The sequence below is a fragment of the Mya arenaria genome, chromosome 14 (assembly GCF_026914265.1).
Source record: "Mya arenaria isolate MELC-2E11 chromosome 14, ASM2691426v1".
In the NCBI taxonomy this organism is placed as follows: Eukaryota; Metazoa; Mollusca; class Bivalvia; order Myida; family Myidae; genus Mya; species Mya arenaria.
Window position 1 is genome coordinate 6,904,126 of NC_069135.1, and position 20,424 is coordinate 6,924,549.

Sequence of the window (20,424 nt, forward strand, 5' to 3'; positions counted from 1 at the left end):
CCTTCCTGGTCGTATTCGGTACATGCGACGGACCCTTATTGTTCCACAAATGAGCCTCTGAATTTCCCAATTTTCAAAATATAACCCAAGAAAAAGCGACATATCTTTAACAAACAAGAGGCCCAAAAGGGCCTATGCTCTACTGGCATGGCTTTTGTGGTCATATCAATCCAGAGCATGTATGTATGGGTAAAAGGCAACAGACATATAGTTTATGTTTTGTGTTTGGGTTACCTGAAAACGTAGCACGTTCAACATCTGAGCCCAGAAAGTATTGTAAGCAGATTAGTTGCATGAACTATTTTAATATGTGCCAAGTAAAAGTCATCTGACAAAAAAAATGCTTTCAAAACTGTACTCATAGTAAAATTTTCTGTAGTTTTAAAACTTAAAAAAAGTTGGTCAAAAGGTCAAAGTCAAGGGCATCCTAGGACAACATTGATCAATTTGAACAAACATTCACTATCAATTGTGCTGAGATGGATGCACGAACACACAAAAAGATTTTCAAACCTTTCCAGATTTATGTTTACCAAACCTGTGAACCCTGGGTGTGGCCAGTAATGACACCAGGTGCATAACTTAAACATTCACAACCAATTTTGTTAATATGAATGCGCAAACTACAGAACTTAAAGCTAAAAAATGGCCTTTGGGCTTTCAACAAGAACAAGGCAGAGTAATTCACAAAATCAGCTGCAGAAGCAAAAAGCAAATTGTCTCTCAAAATCCTAGACTTGCAAATTGTCTCCCTTAACTCTAGACTTGAATTTACATGTACATGTAAACTTGGCTAAAAATAGAATTCGCTCATGCAGACCTGGCTAAAAATAGAGAGCATTTCTTTAAAACTTTCATAGCCCATAATCTAGGCATGCATGGGCGGATCTGGCTGGTTTTCGAAAGGAACCCAGCTCTAATGGATATCTAAATACTGTACAAGTTTCATTGAGATACAATAAAAACTGAAGACTGTATCGTGTTCACAACCAATTGTTTACACAATAGCATTTTTTATACTATCAAGGGCCATATATTAGGCATGCATGGGCGGATCTGGCTGGTTTTCGAAAGGAACCGAGCTCTAATGGATATCTAGATACTGTTCAAGTTTCATCGAGATACAATCAAAACTGAAGACTGTATCGTGTTCACAAGCAATTGTTTACAGACGCACGGACGCACGGATGCACATACTACGTACACATTACCATCGCATAAGCTCTTCTGGCCTTTGGCCAGTAGAGCTAAAAACAAAAACGAAATGTATCAATTCCTATGCGTTAATTTTTGTAAACCATGCAAAATAAGATCAGGGAATTGCGTTTTTCCCGGTTAAATGACGATATGCCCCAACGTGGGACTTGCAGCCTTGTTCTTGGATTGATGTTTACGAAATATATTTATAGAAAACGACACCATGACTAAACGCGCTTTTGCCTTAGGTATTGTACAACAATACAGGACATGTATCCTTAAACGTTAAACCATACAGTTAATTTTTGTACGCAAGAGCGTTATATTGTAAACATGGAAACAGTTTAAAGCACATAACTAGCACATGTCCTTCGTATCATCAAGGCGATTTGAACAATATCGCCAAGCTTGATTAGCAGTGAAGACAACACATTGGTAAAAAGGCCGATCTCTTAAACCCTTAATTGGCATGGTCATTTAAATGTACCCAACATAATTGGAATGTGTTTTATGTCACTTGTCTTACAGCCAGTAAATGCAAAATTACGGGACTGTTTATAGAAGTTTATTAATTTATTAATTCAACAAAAACATCGAATATTTGAATACCTATTTTGGCATTCGAATACCAAACGTTCGATCGAATATTCGTTTGCATCCCTAGTTTGTACACAAAGCAAAATAAATCAGCAGTAGCAATGGTCAAAGTAAATATCAACCCCATATAATGAATCATGACGTTATCAATGAGATCACAATAGTGAGAGTGACTTTGAGATAGTTTACACTAAACTGGGCAACAGGATTAAAACTTTTTGTGAAGCTGTACATTTATAAGCCATGCATACCTGAACACAAAAATAACTTTTGATGCATAAAATAAGACATGTTATAACAATATTAAATACAAAAATAATCTAAAAACATCAATTCAAATACATACATGTTTATCATGAGGTAAGCTATTTGTTTAGAATTGAATCATAGCTCTTTAGTCACCCAGATTTTGCCCTGTTTGTTTGGTCTACATACATTTATCTGGGTCAATGGTTCAAATGTAATTGAATGTTACCATGCTATTATCTGGGTAAATTAACCAGCAAATCATATGCTCATGTCTCAATAAATGATCTTGATTCTAACCCTGTATACAGGGTTGTGAAATGGTTCGCCATTGTATCAGTGATTCATGAATGAGTAGCTCACATGGTTGAACATTGTACTTTTATTTTACTATTTAATAGCTACTGACAACACACTTTTGTATATTATTTAACAAAGCAACATTGGAAGAGTGTCATTCACTTAGTTATTAATTGAATAATTGGAAATTTGACAGCTAAAAAAACATACATTTGTTCTAAAATTCAACAATGTCTCCAGGAAGGGGAATACATCTAGTTACAGCTGCAGTCTGTGGTATATTAATGTTGTGTAGCTCGGAATCGTCAGCCATGAGACCACCATGGTTACCACATAGTCATTACTCAGCAAACACATCTGACATTGAAAAAGCTGTCAATGATTTCAAATTAAAGGGGAGTTCCATTTTCTCACTTATTTCAGAATATCTGGACTTACAAGCCTTAGAATTAGATTCATTACACAACGCAAGTTTTGATTGTGTAAATGACACCATGAAAGTGATAAATGACTTGAAAACTGAGGGGAGGGCAATATATGCAGAGCAATTCCTAGATGCAGAGGCAAAAATTCCCCCTGGAGTTCTACAAGGACACAGAGTGTGGGTGGGAGATTACCATGAGTGTATAAACATCCAACCCTACCCTACTGAACAAGCCCCCTACTACAAAGACAAGTTCACAGGAAAATATTTCACAGTGAACTTCAGAAGTACGCTGTACATAGGAGTGTGTATGCCAAGCTCATGTAGCCGGTATGATGTTCAAGCTTTAGTGTCAAAAGTGCTTCCACCAGGAGATGTACAAAATGTTTACACCTCAGATCGTATTGAGATTGATTCCGCAATAGTGGGAGGATTATTTCTTTGCTCAGTGATTGCGTTGACAGCCTTGATAGGAACTGTAGTGGACATATACATGCTGTACCATGGCACAACGATTGGCAAAGAAGTCATACATAACAATGGCTACACCAGTCTTGACACTAATGCAACAGAGAATACAGGACTGCTTGCAGATAAGGAATTTAATATACAAAAGCCTGACCAGGGTGACATCAAAAGAGCGTTATTCAAAGTGCTTAAATCATTTTCCTTTATATCAAACACAAAGAAGCTTATGAACACCTCCACCGCAAACGGACCACTAGCTTGTCTCAATGGTCTAAGAGTTGTCAGCATGTTTTGGGTGATTCAAGGCCATACATATGCATTTGCTAGTTCTTTTCTACAAGATCCTCTCTATGCATTAAAAATACTTGCAAGCAGATTTTCTTTCCAGCCAATTTTAAATGGCACCTATTCTGTCGATACCTTTTTCTTCCTAAGTGGCTTATTAGTATGTTACCTCGCCTTAAGGGAATTTTCGGAAAAGGGGAGAATAAATTGGGTGTATTACTTTGTACACAGATATTGGAGGCTGACCCCTGTGTATGCAATATGTCTCATGTTCTTTACCACAGTGTACTTAATAATGATCACAGGCCCATACCAATGGCTAATTCTAGACCCTGATGGACCAGTATATCCTTCAACCAACGAATGTAGAACCTACTGGTGGTCTAACCTTCTCTACATCAACAACCTATTCCCCCACTATGGTGCTGAGAGTAATTGTTTTGGGTGGGCATGGTATCTAGCTAATGACATGCAGTTTTATGTATTTCTCAGTCCCATTGTTATTGTGTTGCTCCACAAACATAAGAAAATAGGTCTTGCATTTTGTGCATTCCTCATTGCATCCTGTATAGCTGCTAGAGCCGTGACTGCCAACTACTATGGTATGAACTATGCTTCACAGGTAACAAAACATACAGATGAACCTTACGCCATTGCTCCTATCTATGTCAAACCTTATTGCAGATGGTCAGTGTACATTATTGGTATGCTTACTGGGTATTGTCTACACAAAACAAAATGTCACCTTAGAATGAACAAAATCACTGTGGCAATTGGTTGGGCTGTTAGTATTTCTATGGCATTATCTGTGATTTATGGCATGTACTACTATTACAGTCATCCTGGAACAGAGCCAACCAAAACAGGAACCATATTTTATATATCCTGTGCCCGAACAGCCTGGGGTTTCACCCTGGCTTGGCTGGTAGTGGCTTGTGCTGCTGGTTATGGGGGCTGGGTGAATGCAATTCTCTCTTGGAAATTCTGGGCTCCCATGGGGCGACTTACATACTGTGCATACCTAGTCCACCCAATGATTATCTTTGGGTTTTACTTAAACATGGTGACTCCTATCCCATACTCTGACACTACTGTCATTTACATATTCATCAGTAATCTGGTGCTGTCGTACGGAATAGCTTATATTGTTTCCATGGCGTTTGAAGCGCCTATGATGCAGCTCGAGAAAATCATACTTGGGAAAGCTTAGGAGGAATGATGAAAGTGATAAGAAATAATTCTAACATTACCTCTGAATAACATGACAAGGACACTTTTATTTTCTACATTTTTTGTATTTCTGTGGATTACATTTATATTATACTATTGTAATAGTTTTCAAATGCTATCTTAATGACTTGTGATAATTTTACAGTGTGTTTTATTTCCCTATCAATAGTTGTAAATGATGATGTTAACTCATGAAGACTAACTTTTGGTATTATTTCATCCGTATGACATGTGTAAATCATTGAAGTTGTAATGTTTTTGAACACTGGATTTGATTGCAGAAATACAGAAATAATTTTCATATGTTGCTTATCATGACTATTATCATTATCTAGCTGTCAATAATGATGATTACCAAGAGGTCTACAAACTGTGGTAGTTTGAACAGGCGGTCAGTCAAGGTCGAAGCTGAGTCCCAGCAATTATTCCTTCTATTTTCATATATAATATACTGACATTGGATCAAAACTTAAATAAGGCGAGGAGTCGAGCACCATTGCCAGTCCCAAATCATGCACAAAACCTTATGATTACCTCGTGGTAATAATTTCACACATTTTCCCGAAAGCATGTTTCAAAATAAGCAAAGTTAAATGCAAAAAGCAAAATTTTCGCAATTGCAATGACAAATGAAAAGCAATTTCATAAGGTGATAAACTGATTATCAACACTAGCACATGATCGAAATGACTGGATACCCGCATTTGAGCAGTTAATAGTAAGAAGTTAATGACGAGAATGTTATTGTCAGAAATGTGAATGAGTAATATGAGTAATAAACATATCAATAAAGCACTTCCATAACAGTCCAACATTGGAATCTCTGAATGAATTCCTTCTAATGAGTCAACAGTTCCGCGAGACAGACAAGATGCCCTAATTATCCATCCTTGATTTTTGCATAACTTAAATCTGACTATTGCAATAATATGCACTGTCATATATTCCAATATTGCTAGTTAAGAAAAGTTTTTTTTAGGAATAAACCTTGCTAAACTTTGCTTTTAATTCATTTAATAGTTTTTCTTTTACATTTTCACATTAAGAATATGAAAGGCTTGAACATATGAGAGATTTCCACAACACAATACATAATCTGTGCTGAAGTGAACAATCAGTTTGACAAATTCAAACTTTGAAAGGACATTGTAAGACATTTCATAACAGACTTAAATGGAAACTTGGGTCGTTCAAAACCTCGGATCCCTTAAATATTTCTGGGGCCCCGGTGTCCTTGAGCAATCGCAGTTTTTCTGTATTTGGAAAAAGCTACCAATACAGCACAACGATTGAACCATCTAGTGTATCAATTTTGTCCTCATTTCAAATGATTCTTCAGCAAAAACAATATCATCCCAACTGCTGATTCAGGACTATTCAAGATCACATAAATACAGACATCAGAAATTGTTCAGGTGTAGAAAGAAACACAATAAGCAATCACTTGTCAAATGTCTGCAGGGCTTCTTCAATGTCTGAATTTGATATAGAAGCTTGTCATAATTTTTCAAGCCATGTTGTAATATAAGAATTCAGGTTTGTTCATCCAAAAAAGGCAAACTGTGATTACAATGCTACAACCAGGGTTCCCACATTTTTCTGCAAGTAAAATTCCAGACTTTTTCCAGACTTTTTCCAGTTTTTTTTTGCAAATTCCAGACTTTTTCTCAACCTATTTCGCAGTTACTGTGAAATCATTAATGTTCGTGGGCATGAAATTTCGTGGTTTGCCGAAAAAAAAACAATTTCGTGGGTACTTGAATTCGTGGATTTTCATTTTTGAAAAAAATAAAAATCGAAGATGCGATCGTCCTAGATCGTCTGCATAATATCCACGCGCTGGCCCGTGATTTCCGTCTTCTACGTCATTGGTTTATGACACTCGCTAATGTGGTACAACATGCCAATTAGTGCATATACCCAGGTCACTTATCGATTTAATTGGGAATAAAGGTAATAAAAGAAGATGTACCCTGATCATAAATGCAGCGGAAGCCATTGAATGCCAATTAAGAATTTTGCAAACTGTGAAAACACCGAAAAGGTGCGTATATTGTCACGTTCGGTGCATAGTAACCTTCAATGTACTAGTAATCGATTAATTATTTCATTAAATAAAAAAATCGAGTACAGACACTCATCACGCACATCTTGTAAACTTTGAGATTTTCATTAACAGCACACGTTTAAACATGTGCTTATAACTGTCATTTGCTGCATAAAACACATTTAATTGATTTGGTTCATTATTTGTTAAAGGCAGTTATAATTTATTAACAGAATAATAATCGTAAGTTATACAGTGAGACAGGTTTTAACATTGTATACTGCGACCTCTGTAAATCATATACTAGAGTATGTACGTAACAAGGCAATTGAAAAAGTGAATGAAGGGTTTATATTTCGTGGGATCTTGAATTCGTGGATCACCCAACCCACGAAAACCACGAACATTAATGCCCCACGAACATTAATGATTTCACAGTATTACATTACAACAAAACATTTCAGTGAAATTATTTGCCATTTTTAACATTTATTAAACAACTTGTTAAATAACATCAAATGTCATTTTCAAAGGGTTTTATTCTCAAAAACAAAACCTTTCACTTTCTGAACTTCTTAGACATTTATAGAACAACATGATTAACCTTTAGCATGCTGAATACTGTTGGCCTCTGTGAACAGTGTAGACACGGATCAGCTGGCATGATCAGGGTCTAGGCTATTTGTATTTGCTACTTGGAAACTTAAAGGCTTACCTACTATATGTGCATAGAACAGTGTGGACCCTGATCAGCAAGCATGGTTTGGTGCCGGTTGATCTCCTTACAATACCAATTTTCGTAATTGGTGGATAAATGCATGCTTAAGGTAAATATAATCAAATATCACATTAAAAGAAGTTTTACTCTCTGAACAAAAACTTGCTTTCTGAACATTTTTTAAAGAACAGAACAGAATAGAATTTTATTTAGACTTATGCTCATGCATCTCGTCATACACAAAGTATACAAATAATTATTACATACAATTTAACAATACAGTGGTCAACAATCAAAATCTGGAACGATGTCAAAGCAATATGGAGAATGTTCATTTGAAAAAAACATTTAGAAAACATAATTACTATATTAAACAATATAAACAACATAAACTTTAAGTCACTGCAAAAATATTTTAATTATACACGGTCATTAATGTAGTGTGGGTGTCCCAAGACAAAACCACTCAACTTCGGAGTTCGAATATTATTTATTTATACGTTGTCGAATGAAACCTAAAACATATAATAAAACATATAAAAGTATATGCTAACATAATCATATTATTAATAACACAAAATACAAAGACAATGGACAGTGATCGGTAAATATATCAAGGGAGACTTCGCGGTTAAATACATAAAACATTCTAAGAACTATGAGCAATAAACTTACCAGGCACGTCTAAATAATAATTAAATATGAATGAATATTTGAGCTCAAAGATAAGAGCGAATATTAAATAAGTAAGAATATTTCAGCTCAATGATAAGAGCGAATATTAAATAAATAGTAACAACTGTTACAATTGAAATCTTGACTTGCGTCGATGATGATTCAGAACGGAATGATATATGTGTATATATAAATAAGGGCGTGTGCAATGAAGCGGGAAAAAGGGGAAAAGGCATTATGAACCAATCAATCACTCTATAAATTTAGACAAACTCGCATAACCAGTATTCACGCTCTGACGCACTCGGACATAGACGGACATTGACGGACATAGACGGACATTGACGCACAGAGGACAATAACTACGTAGCACAACACTAAACACGACGATACACAAACAATACAAAACGATATACGATATAGAACCATACCAAACACACAAACTAATAAAATACTGAAATATGCACCTTGCTACATACTCCCCCTCCTAGTTGGAATGTACCCTACATTCAGGAAACATACTTTCCGGGTAAAGAGAGTAAATAACTTTATCTCAAGGAAATGAAATATGATAGATATCAATATTAAGTGTCAACGATAGTGTATTCAAATAATATTACGAGAAGAATAAAATCTCATAATGTATAGCAAAGGCTTAAGTATTGTATATAAAACATGAGACAAAGGATGTGGCAAATACAATAGAGTATATCTCAAACAGATACAGCTGTTAATACATATATGTCACAAAGGGCAGCAGTCGCTTCGCAATGAAAATGCCTGTAACGCAATATGAATATTATAATGAGTAAAACCATAGTACACTGCGCTATAATAATAAAACTACTAATATTGTTGTGAAAACTACCTGAAATGCTATAATGAGAGCAGTACAACTCATACATAAGCCTACTCAATCTACTTAGTCTCAAACAAAGAATTCAGCTGTTTGCTGATAAGCCCACTCGCCATACCTATCAGGTGGGCGTTTAGTACGTCGCGGCCTGGGCACGGGTATGGGAGTAACAGGACTCGGACTAAGTCTAGAAATAACTGGATCAGAAGTACTTAAGGGCGGGACAGGACTGGGCGTAGGTGGAGCGACAATATGAGGGGTATGGACAGGAGAGGACGGGGCTAAAGAATTGACACGTGTGGCCGGTTGAGAAGGACTGAAACGACGAAGACCTCGACGCTGAGGGATGATATAGACAGCGGAGGAACTTGACTCATCCGAGCTAGTGTCGCCATCATACTCCTTGTCAACAGGGGCTGCTCTGGTCCTCGGTCTGGCTTTTGGGACAGGTTGAGGTGCAGGTGACTCCTCGTCAGTGGGAATTGACTGAAAAGGGAGAAGCATGTTCCGGTGTAATGTTCTTACAGGTCCGTTGCCGGACTCCAGGCGAACCTTGTACACCGGCTGACCATCGTACGGAACGTCTACGATAACGTAGGGGCTACGTTCCCATCGGATGGCGAGCTTCTGCCTTCCCTGGAGGTTGACATTCCTGACCAAAACGATATCACCAACGACAAGCTTATTCTCGTGAACACGACGGTCATAGTGGGCCTTGTTCTGGCTGGCTCGCTTTTGTGCGGCTTCTCTGGCAACCTTGTATGCATAGTGCATACGTTTCTGTAACCTTGCGGCGTAGCTGGAATAATTAGAGTCAGCAAGGTTACCCGGACTGGTGCCCATAAAAGCGTCAACGGATAAACGGGGATGCCAGCCAAACATCAGGAAATGCGGGGAGAAACCTGTAGAAGAACTTTTAGTTGCGTTGTAAGCTTGAACAAGGGCTGGAAGATAATCTTTCCAGTTGGCCTTAAGATCATCGTTAAGCGTGCCAAGCATACGTAAAAGAGTGCGGTTGAAACGTTCCGCAGAAGGATTACCCATAGGGTGAAAAGGTGTAGTGCGCGTTTTGCGGACATTCGCAATAGTACATAACTCCTTAATAACCTTGGACTCAAAATTACGCCCTTGATCAGAATGCAATTGCTCGGGAAAACTGTAATGCACAATAAAGTGCTCATATAGGGCCTTGGCGGTGGTAGTCGCCTTTTGGTTGCGACATGGAATCGCCTTAGCATAACGAGTGAAGTGGTCCGTTATGACAAGGACATCCTCGTACCCACCCTTGGACCTCTCGAGCTTCAAGAAATCCATGCATACAAGCTGCATCGGTCGTGTGGTGTTGATGGGTACGAGTTCTGCACGTGGTACCACAGGCGTCTTCCTACAGACACAAGATAGACAGGAAGAAACATGATCCTTAATAAAGGATTCCATACCAGGCCAAAAGAAGCGTTGGCGGGCGAGCCATAGAGTCTTGTCGACGCCAGGATGACCGACATCATGGTGAATCCCACGAAAAGCAACAGATCTGTAAGCAGCAGGAACAACTAACTGACGGACCTGCTCACCATCCACGGTAGCGGTTCTGTAAAGTATACCATTATCAAGAGAAAGAGATGAAAGGTCACGGAGTAGACAACGGACTTCTCGAGATAACTCCTCCCCCCTCGGCCGAGAACCGGACCGCAGGATGGAAACAACCCTGGAAACATCAGCATCCTTGGCCTGCTCCTGCACCCAATCGACAGGATTAACTGGGACAGTATCTGAAAAAATATCATCTCCAAGGACTGCGTCACTATCGCAAGAAAGACTCTCAACAGCAGCAAAAGAAGTAGTAGCTGCCAGACAAATAGCTTTGACAGCTTCAGAAAACATCTGTGGCTTACGACTCAAACCATCACAGTCGTTATTAGATTTGCCGGACTTGTAAACAATATCGAAGTTGTACGCAGACAAGGCCGCCACCCAGCGGTGACCTGTCGCGTCAAGCTTCGCAGACGACAAAACATAAGTCAATGGATTGTTGTCCGTGAAAACAGTGAAGGTGTTACCAAACAAATAGTCGTGGAATTTGTCGGTGACAGCCCATTTGAGTGCGAGGAATTCTAGCTTATGAGCAGGGTAATTCCGCTCACCTGCCCGAAGACCTCGGCTCGCATAAGCAATCACCTTCTCCTCGCCTTCCTGCTCCTGTAAAAGAACTGCGCCTAAACCGGTCCCACACGCGTCTGTATGGACGATGAAGGGTTTACTGAAGTCAGCGAAAGCTAGGACGGGAGAAGAAGTAAGTTTAGTCTTTAAAAGATCAAAAGAATGTTGCTGGGCGTCGGACCAGGACCACGGGGCTGGGGAATTTCTTTTAGATTTCCTAGACTTCTTAGAAGACTTGGTGGAACCGTGCCCTTCGAGGAGTTGGTTAAGGGGATGGGCTATCTTAGAGTAACCCTGTATAAACCTACGGTAGAAACCAGCAGTCCCTAAAAAACTACGCAACTCCTGGACATTCTTAGGGACGGGCCAATCAGAAATTGCAGATGTCTTGTCCGGGTCAGTGGAAATACCATTGGCCGAGATAACATGGCCAAGGTAGGTAACTGACGACTTAAAGAACTCGCATTTTGAGCCTTTTAGTTTAAGACCATGAGAATGGAGGCGTTGAAAAACAGATTCGAGACGGGACAAATGTTCTTCGAAAGAGTCAGAGAAGATAAGGATATCGTCAATGAAAACAAGACATTCTCTGAGGTTTAAATCGCCCATACATTTCTCCATAAGACGCTGAAATGTAGCGCCACTGTTCGTCAGACCGAAAGGCATTCGGTTGCACTCAAAGAAGCCAAGATTGCCTACAGAAAATGCGGTCTTGTGCTTGTCTTCTTCTTCCATTTCAACTTGCCAGTAACCTGAGCGTAAGTCTAGTTTGGAGAAGAACTTGGAACCTACCAAAGTGTCGACGGTATCATCGAACCTTGGCAGCATATAGGCGTCCTTACGTGTCCTGGAATTCAACATACGGAAATCCAGACAAAAACGCAATGAGCCGTCTTTCTTTCGCACAAGAACTACATTAGAGGAGTACGGGCTATCACTTTCGCGAATCGCACCGCAGTCAACCATATCTTTAAGATGTTGACGTACCTCCTCATACATTCCTGGTGGAATCTTGCGGTATGGTTGTTTAAAGGGCGTGTCATTGGTAAGAACTATCTTATGTTTGACGATATTGGAACAGCCAAGATCAGTAGGGCCGGTAGAAAAGATATGACGCCAATTACCAAGTACTTGGCGAACCCGCAGAATCTGATCTGGTGACAAGTTATCGATGTCGATTTTGACACCAAGATCGTCAACTGGGTCAAGACTAGAAGAAGAGGAAGGAGGAAGTGAAGAAGCAAGATTATCAACGACCTTGACCTCGTCTATAACACATATGTCTGACTTTGGCCGGATAAATACGGGTTTGGCAGTCATGTTGCACAACCTAACAGGGACCTTGACATAATTACCATGGTGAGGAGCCTTCAAAACATGGGGTCTAACAAGGTATGGGCTATCAGGAGAAATGTTCTCAGTAACAATCTTCTGAACATCATGTTTAAGACCTCTGGCAATTCCGTTAAGGGTAACAGACTCATAAGGACCAAGTTCTACAGTATGCTCATTAGTAGACTTTACTGTAATAGGTTCACAGACTAGGGCATCAAAGGCTGATTGCCAAGAATCAGGCAATGGACGGGCGGGTGCCACAGACGCTGACTTACAACGTCTAATGATATTGGTGCCCACAATCACCGGATGACTGCCAGTGTCGGGAACTACAAGTACTGGAACATCAAGTTCAAAATTCAAATCAGGAACAGCCAGAGTGATTTCAATATACCCAAAAATGGCAAGTTTGTTACCATTGGCAACAGTAACATTTATGTCGATATTCAAATCAGACAATTCCTTCAAAGGAGGCTTACTAGGCAAAGACCTAAAGAAAGTATCACTAATAGTGGTGACCATGGAACCACTGTCTATCAGACCTATAGTAGGAACTGAATCAACGACAACATTGGATGTATTGGACGCACCAACAATATCAGAAACACTAACAGACTGGCCGAAAACGGCGCCAACCCCTGGGTGGCCACTGGCAGGGGCGGCTAAAAGTTTGGGTGACTAGGGGACTGACCAAAAGAAGAATGGCGGCCACCACCTCTACCACGCCGGGAACCACGGTTACCACCAGAGTATACATTGGGTGTCGGAGGGCCGTAACCATGCGGTCTGGGAGGTGCCGCCTGGGAAGGGGAAAACAAAGGAGGAATGTATTGGGGTGGGGGTACACTAACATCAGGCGAAAATGTGAGAGTGTCTAGGCGCTGTAAAATAGTGGAAAACTTTTTATCAACACCAGACTGGACAGAAGATATCCGGGAATTGAGCCGTTGCTCTAAGTCAGAAAGCTTCTTATCAAAGTTGGGGTGCTGAGAACTGGGGGGCATAGATTGCTGTTGGCTAGAAGCATGGGGGGATTTGGACTTTGGTAAAGAAAGGGACAGTTCTTTATCAACCTGCCTGACATCCCGGAGAAACGCGTCATAATCTGCTGCTGCGTCTAACTTGTGGCGTGTGTTTGTGCGCAACATCTCTGAGCGCAAACCAGACCATAGTCTTTCGCAAAGCAGTTCATTACGATTTGTCAATGGGATACGGCCGCTGTCAAAAGCTTGCGTCAAAGCCGACTCGAGCCGACAACCAAAAGATGTGACAGACTCATCTGGTCTTTGAGCCAAATTGAAAAACTCCTTCATAGATAAAGACTTTTGAGAAGGTTCGCCATAATTCACTTCAAGTTTCCGGAGTACCGTGTCTACTGTAATATTTTCACCAAGTGAAACTAGCAAACGACGAGCTGTACCCCGTAATGAAGACCTGATAGCTTGCAGCACTAAGGAAGAAGACAAAGAAGCGTCTTTCCTCAGACACCGCACCTCATGGCGCCACTCATAAAAATTGATCTCTGACTTAGGCGTAGGATCATCACCAGAGAACGGTGGGATCTTCGGTGCCTTAGTCGCCATAGAAGAAGAAGGTGTAAAAGCAAAATGAGATGGGGGCGTGGAAGGTTGGGTCAAAAGGGACATCAATGGTTGGGGCTTTGGCTTGACATTAGAACCTGAAAGAGGTTTGGGCTTAACATCAAAAATGGGTGGGGCAAGCTTAGGTGTAATATTATACTTGCTGGACAGTAACTGTAACATTTCAGCTTCAGATGGGTATGACATATCACCACCAACTGCACCAAGCTTCTCCTCGGACATGGGGGCTTCTTCGTCACTCATGGTGACAGAAAGCAACAACAACAGAAGGTATAACAAACCCAGAATGAAGAAATGATGTATAGAAAATACAGTAGAAAAGAAAGGGCAAATAAAACAAAAATAAATTAATAAAACAGAAAGCGGCTATGATCCACTACAATGTGTGTGACTATGAGTGTATTAGTGATCACAATGTGCTATGCTCACCAGTGAATTATTAATAAATGCCAATGTATATCTTCAATTAAAAAAAATATATCAACGGATGTGTAAAACTATATGTGTACTGTATGTGTAATTAAATTTTAATGTGTGTAAATTAAGTCTAATTAATTATGATGAAAATAAATTTCAAAGTTGATTTATTGAAATAACAAAATTGAACTTATCCTATTGATGTATGTGAATGTTAAACTTTAATTCAAATGACAAATAAATTGATTTTAATTAAATTTATGAAATTAAATGTAAAGGCCAAAGACAAAGCAAAGGACAGATCCGTTAAAAGGTACAAATAATACAAGTGATAAATTTAATGGCCGGGGACCAGTCTAAGTTTAAACAAGTTCAGGGTCAAATAGGGTCAAAAGGTGTTCCCTAAATATTCTAGTAGGCTACCAAGTTTATTTATATAACTATTTCTATTTAAGCTATGACACAACTACCATAAATACACCTGGTTTAGCTATATTCACACAGTTACTATGAACAATAAATAATTAAAGTACTCAATTGTGTGTGGAGCAAAACTTAATAAAATGATTTCAGAATCTCAAATTAATCAAAACTGTGAGATCACACTCTGAAATGTAAATAATCACAGGGAAATCTGGAAATAAAGTAGGAAAATTATATGAAAAAGGGCAAATATTTATAACCTAGTCTGACAGGTCAAAATATGAAACATATAATGTACAAAGAACACAGAAACAAAGAACACAGAAACACACAAGAAACAAATAAACAAACAACTATGCAAATGAATACAGTAACTTGCCAAGCACACTTAACCGGTCATGCAAGGGGAAATTTGGGATGGGTTAAAGCAGGGGTAATGTGTATATGTGTAGTTTAAATTTATATGTGTAATATGTGTGAAGGATGGAAAACACAATAATAAATACACTTAAGTTTTATAATGATAAATATGATCTAAACTAACGTGCTAAACTAAGTCTAAAGCATGTATAAATTAATTGTAAGCGTGTAAAATTAAGCAAAGCAATGTATGCAACCAAAATATATGCAGAACCCAGGCAAGATCACAATAACCCAGCAAAATGAAAATAATGAAGCAAATGAAATAAAGCACAGAAATACTAATCTATGACACAAGTAAAGCAAGCAAGTTTACACAAAACAAAACATTTAAAGCACAGTCAATAGATAAGCAATTCAAAAGGAGCCGTGTGTACAATTAATTAAACATATGAATTTAGCTGTCAAAATTAACTGTCAAAACAAATACCGGGTCGTGAAATTATGTCACAAATGAAAATGACTGACAAAGTACAAAATGACAGTTACAATTTCAAGCAAGACAGACAAAATCAATACCAAATGAAATGAAATAAACCAAAAATATATGTACTCTTACCGTAAATAAAGCAATAAATCCAAAAAGTAATCCAAAAAAATCTAGGTCACGCTATTTTCACTTTATAAATGTCAACTAGCCGGTTTACTCAAAAGGAAAAAAATAGTTACAGCCAAAATATCAAAAACTTACAAAGTTATGTATAAAATAAGGGTACTCACGGTTCAACGAAAAAAATCACACACACACAAAAATACAACCCACACTACAAATGGCTCCCCGATCGAGGTTGGCGTAGTCCAGAGCCAGGCCGTCGTGTCCTCCAGACCAGACGTTGAGGGGATTTTGTCTGCGTTTTGACGCCCAGAAGAGGTCGAGAATCCCAGCATATCCGCCGGCACCTCCGTATTGGTGAAGAGTCAATTAAAAGAGTCCTTCTGTTATTAGCCTGCAATAAATATTTGCACAAATTCACAATAATTGTCTTATTTTGGTTGTTAATTAGTTCAATAAACTTGAACATATTTGGACGACAATAATAGTACCTTTTCAAAAATTGGTTGCGTATATCATTATAACAACTACACTTAATGACAAAGTGGAATTCATCCTCTAGTTCATGTAAGTCACACAATGTACAAAAACGTTCATTTCTTGGAGTTCTATTAGGACCATATCTTTTAGTTTCAATAAACAGATTATGAGATGACATCCGTAATCTAGTTAAGCATTTCCTATTAGTTTTGTTAAACAACATATTTAAATAATCGGCCATTCCAAATTCATTGTGCAGGTGGCTGAACACAGGAATTAGTTTAGAGCTTGTGTTGATATCTCCCCTCCACTTATGTAAAAACACGTCAATAAGACGTTGCTTAAAAAGACATATAAAGGTGTTTGGTTCGTATTTTTCGGGATGGAGCCACACATCTAAAAACCCATTTTCCTCAAGTACGTTCTTGATTTTGTTAGCCCAGGAATTATACCCATTAAGACACAGTTGAACTGATTCCCGATAAAGAGAATTAAGTATAATATTTTTTGAATCTTTGGCCTTAAACCAATATTTTATAATTTGAACTTATCTATTAATATATAACGGGTATCGTCCTAACTCCCCATATACTGCTGCTGTACAACTACTTTGTTTAACCCCCAAAATAGACTTACAAAATTTGAGATGGATGCGTTCCACCTCTTTGGACTTAGATAAACCCCATACTGGGCAACCATATGAAAGGATGGAGCCAACAAAAGGATCAAACAGTTGTAATGAGATTTTCGGGGGAACATCGTACTTATTTATATTCTTTAATAATATATGCATGGCTTTTAGTGCCTTTCCGACTACAAATTGGTTATTTAGGACGAACGATCCCGTATAGTTTAAAACCACGCCGAGATAATTAAAATTGTCGACTATTTCAAGGGGTTCATTATTATAATACCAACGTTCGTTGTGTCGCACGGAACCTCTATTACGGAATACAACTACCTTAGTTTTATCGGTATTTACCTCCAATCCCCATATTTTGCAATATTCGCACAGACGATTCAAACTACTTTGTAAATCTTCCACGGAATTTCCTAAAATGACCATATCATCCGCAAACAGAAGTAGCATGATGCATATTTCATATATATCAATACCACAGTCACTACCCTGTTGCAAAAATAGCTCTAAATCTTCCAAAAATAGAGAAAAAAGTATTGGAGAATTATTTTGGCCTTGTCGTAGACCAATAGATATATCAAAGAAATCGGAAAATGAATTACAGTGTTTTACACACGACTTAACTACTGAATACATTGCCTTGAAAATTTTTAGTATTTTTCCGTCCAATCCCATACGGAAAAGTTTAACCCATAGCGCATTCCTATACACGGAATCAAAGGCCTTTTTCAGATCGATAAAGGCACACGGTAAGCGCAATTTTTTAAACAATGCTGATTCAATAAGATTACCGTATTATATCATGCATAGGACGCACTTTTTTTACCCCCAATTCTCGTCTTAAAAAGTGCCTGCGTCCTTTCTATGCTATTAGAATTGCATCTGTTTTTTCCAAGTCCATTTCGGGTCGAAAATATTGGGTCGAAAATATCGGACCGGGGAAGAACGCGGTAATAGTAAGTATCTGTACTGCGTCACCGAAGAGAACAACTGACATAGGTAAAATCACGCAAGTTAACACACGCAGAAATATATTGAATGTTTACTTTAAAATGATTTATTGAGAAATAAATTGAAAAAAAAATACGAGTGTTTACTTTTTTATAAAAGGGACGCTACTCACAAAAACTCGATGTGAGTCAGCATTTTAACTGGATTGAGTTATAACGGCAACGGAAAATCGGGAAAGGAGGTTAATATCAATTAATCGTTGTTCATGATTTTAATGTTTCGATATTATACAAAACATTTTGTTGCATGTTACTGTTTTAAAAAAATAATAAAGGAATGTGCATAACGCAAAGTAGCATAATTGTCAATATCAAATCTTTTCAAATGTGCGAAGGTGTGAAAAACACCCGCTGTCTGTCATTAGAAAAATGGTTGTTTGTTCGCACTTTACCTGACGTGCCTTCCGCTGGCAAGACTAATTACCGACACGCATTAATTATGCCTACATGCTTTAATCCGCGCAGCGACAAGCCTTATCAAAACAATCCTCAGTTCTGACAATACAGTTTTGTTGCGATTGCAACGGGTGCAACGGTTGACTGTCATTCAGAAGGCATGTCGGGACTATTGCAACGGTTGCAACGGTTGACTCTCAGTCGGGACTATTACGGCATTTGTATAAGTCTTATAATATGCGTGAATGTTCTCAAAATGTCAAGACATATATCTTTGTTATGTACGCTAAATTACCAAAATACGACGATAATTATCGAAATACACAAGACAGTTATCGAAATATGCCTAATATACAATTTTTTGTTTGTTTTTTACTTCAATATATGTTATAAATACTTTACCAACCTCAATTTTTCGGCTCCGATTTTAACATTTTTCCGCTGCGTCCTATCTTATATATTAAGGGGTTTTACCCGTTTTCTCAACTATTTTTTTGCCTGCGTCCTATCTATGCTAGCGTCCTATACATGATATAATACGGTATGTAAGACAAAAATGGCATCCTCTGTACTACTTCCCTTTCTAAATCCAAATTGGGCGTCGGACAAAATATTATTCGTATCAAACCAAGTTTCAACTCGTTTAGTGAGTACGCTTGTAAATATTTTCCCTAAATTACTAACCAGAGTTATGCCCCTATAATTATTAGTATCATTAATGTCCCCCTTTTTATGTATCGGAACGATGAATCCTGATGCCCATGATGCAGGGAAATAATCTCCATCTAGAACAGTGTTAAATAAATCGGTTAAATGTCCAACTAATATGTCTAAAGTTTCAATGAAAAATTCATTTATCATATTATCGCTAGGACACGCAGCCTTATTTCTTTTTAGACATTTGACAGCACTCCGAACCTCGTCGTGAGTTATAACAGCATTGAGAGATTTGTACGTAGGATCGTTGATATTAAAATCCGAATTGTTTGCAAAATCATCAATCTCATCTATTTGTGCCGACTTTATATCGTTAAATAAACCAGCGAAATAGTCTTTAAAATTCTCAATATCTATGTCGCAAGCGGGATTACTCGTCTTTGCCCTAAATTTACTCCAAAACTCCTTAGGTTGTTTATTGCGTAATTCATATAATTCTTGCGCCTTACGCGTAGTGTAAGCTCGCTTAGTTTTGCAAATAAGCGTTTTATATATCCGCTTTTTATCGCATAATATATTTCTATTAACATCCGATTTATTCACATTAAAATTCGTAAGGGCATCAACATATGCCATTTTAGCAAGATAGCAGTCGTGATTAAACCATTCGTTGTCGAATTTTTTCTCACCATTGCGATTTCCCGAGCATTGTTTACCAAAATACGGTTTCGCTGTGTTTAAAACGAGTGACGAAAATTCATCAATTAATCTATCTATTTCATAGGGCAGCGGATTACGTGATATATTGAAAATAGAATTTATGTTATTCAAATTCGCGATTAAATCCCTGCGAAAATAGTTTTTATTTTCATCACGCCATTTATATTGTACATAACTTGAACCGCTAGAATGACTTCGCGACGGATTAATTTTATTGTGAATCAAAATATCGAATAAAAGCGGTGCATGGTCACTAAACTGATTAAAGTGACCCACACTGAAATTCCTGAGTAATTTATAATCAATATCCCTTGCTAAAAGGTAATCAATAGTACTGCATGTATTACGGCAGAAATATGTATACGCCCCATTGCTATTATCAATGCCTAATCTCCCATTCATTATGCGCATATTGGTAGCCTTACAAAAGTCAAGCAGACGAATGCCACGCCCATTGCATATTTTATCTTGTGAGGCCCGTCCACTACCTTCATCATTTAAATAATCATCAGGGTCTAAATCCCGTATAATATTATCATGTAAAATGTAATCTGGTCTATCCCCTGCTCTAC

General features: G+C 38.2%; 2 protein-coding genes across 4 annotated transcripts in view; one reads left to right on the forward strand and one right to left on the reverse strand.

Moving 5' to 3' along the window:
• The window catches only part of LOC128218463 (isocitrate dehydrogenase [NAD] subunit gamma, mitochondrial-like), a 43,165-nt gene that overhangs the window by 5,599 nt on the left and 17,142 nt on the right, over positions 1 to 20,424 (reverse strand). Inside the window, exon 9 of one of the 3 annotated variants that reach the window (XM_052926138.1) lies at positions 16,023 to 16,343. The exons of the other annotated variants lie outside the window; for them this stretch is intronic. Coding sequence (XP_052782098.1) covers positions 16,161 to 16,343 — 183 coding nt within the window. The 3' untranslated portion in view covers positions 16,023 to 16,160. Of the gene's footprint in view, positions 1 to 16,022; positions 16,344 to 20,424 lie in introns of those variants that run through there. 3 annotated transcript variants of the gene reach the window in all.
• On the forward strand, positions 251 to 5,048 carry LOC128218462 (nose resistant to fluoxetine protein 6-like). The gene has a single exon (XM_052926134.1). The coding sequence runs from the start codon at positions 2,571 to 2,573 to the stop codon at positions 4,725 to 4,727; it is 2,157 nt and encodes a 718-aa protein (XP_052782094.1). The 5' UTR covers positions 251 to 2,570; the 3' UTR covers positions 4,728 to 5,048.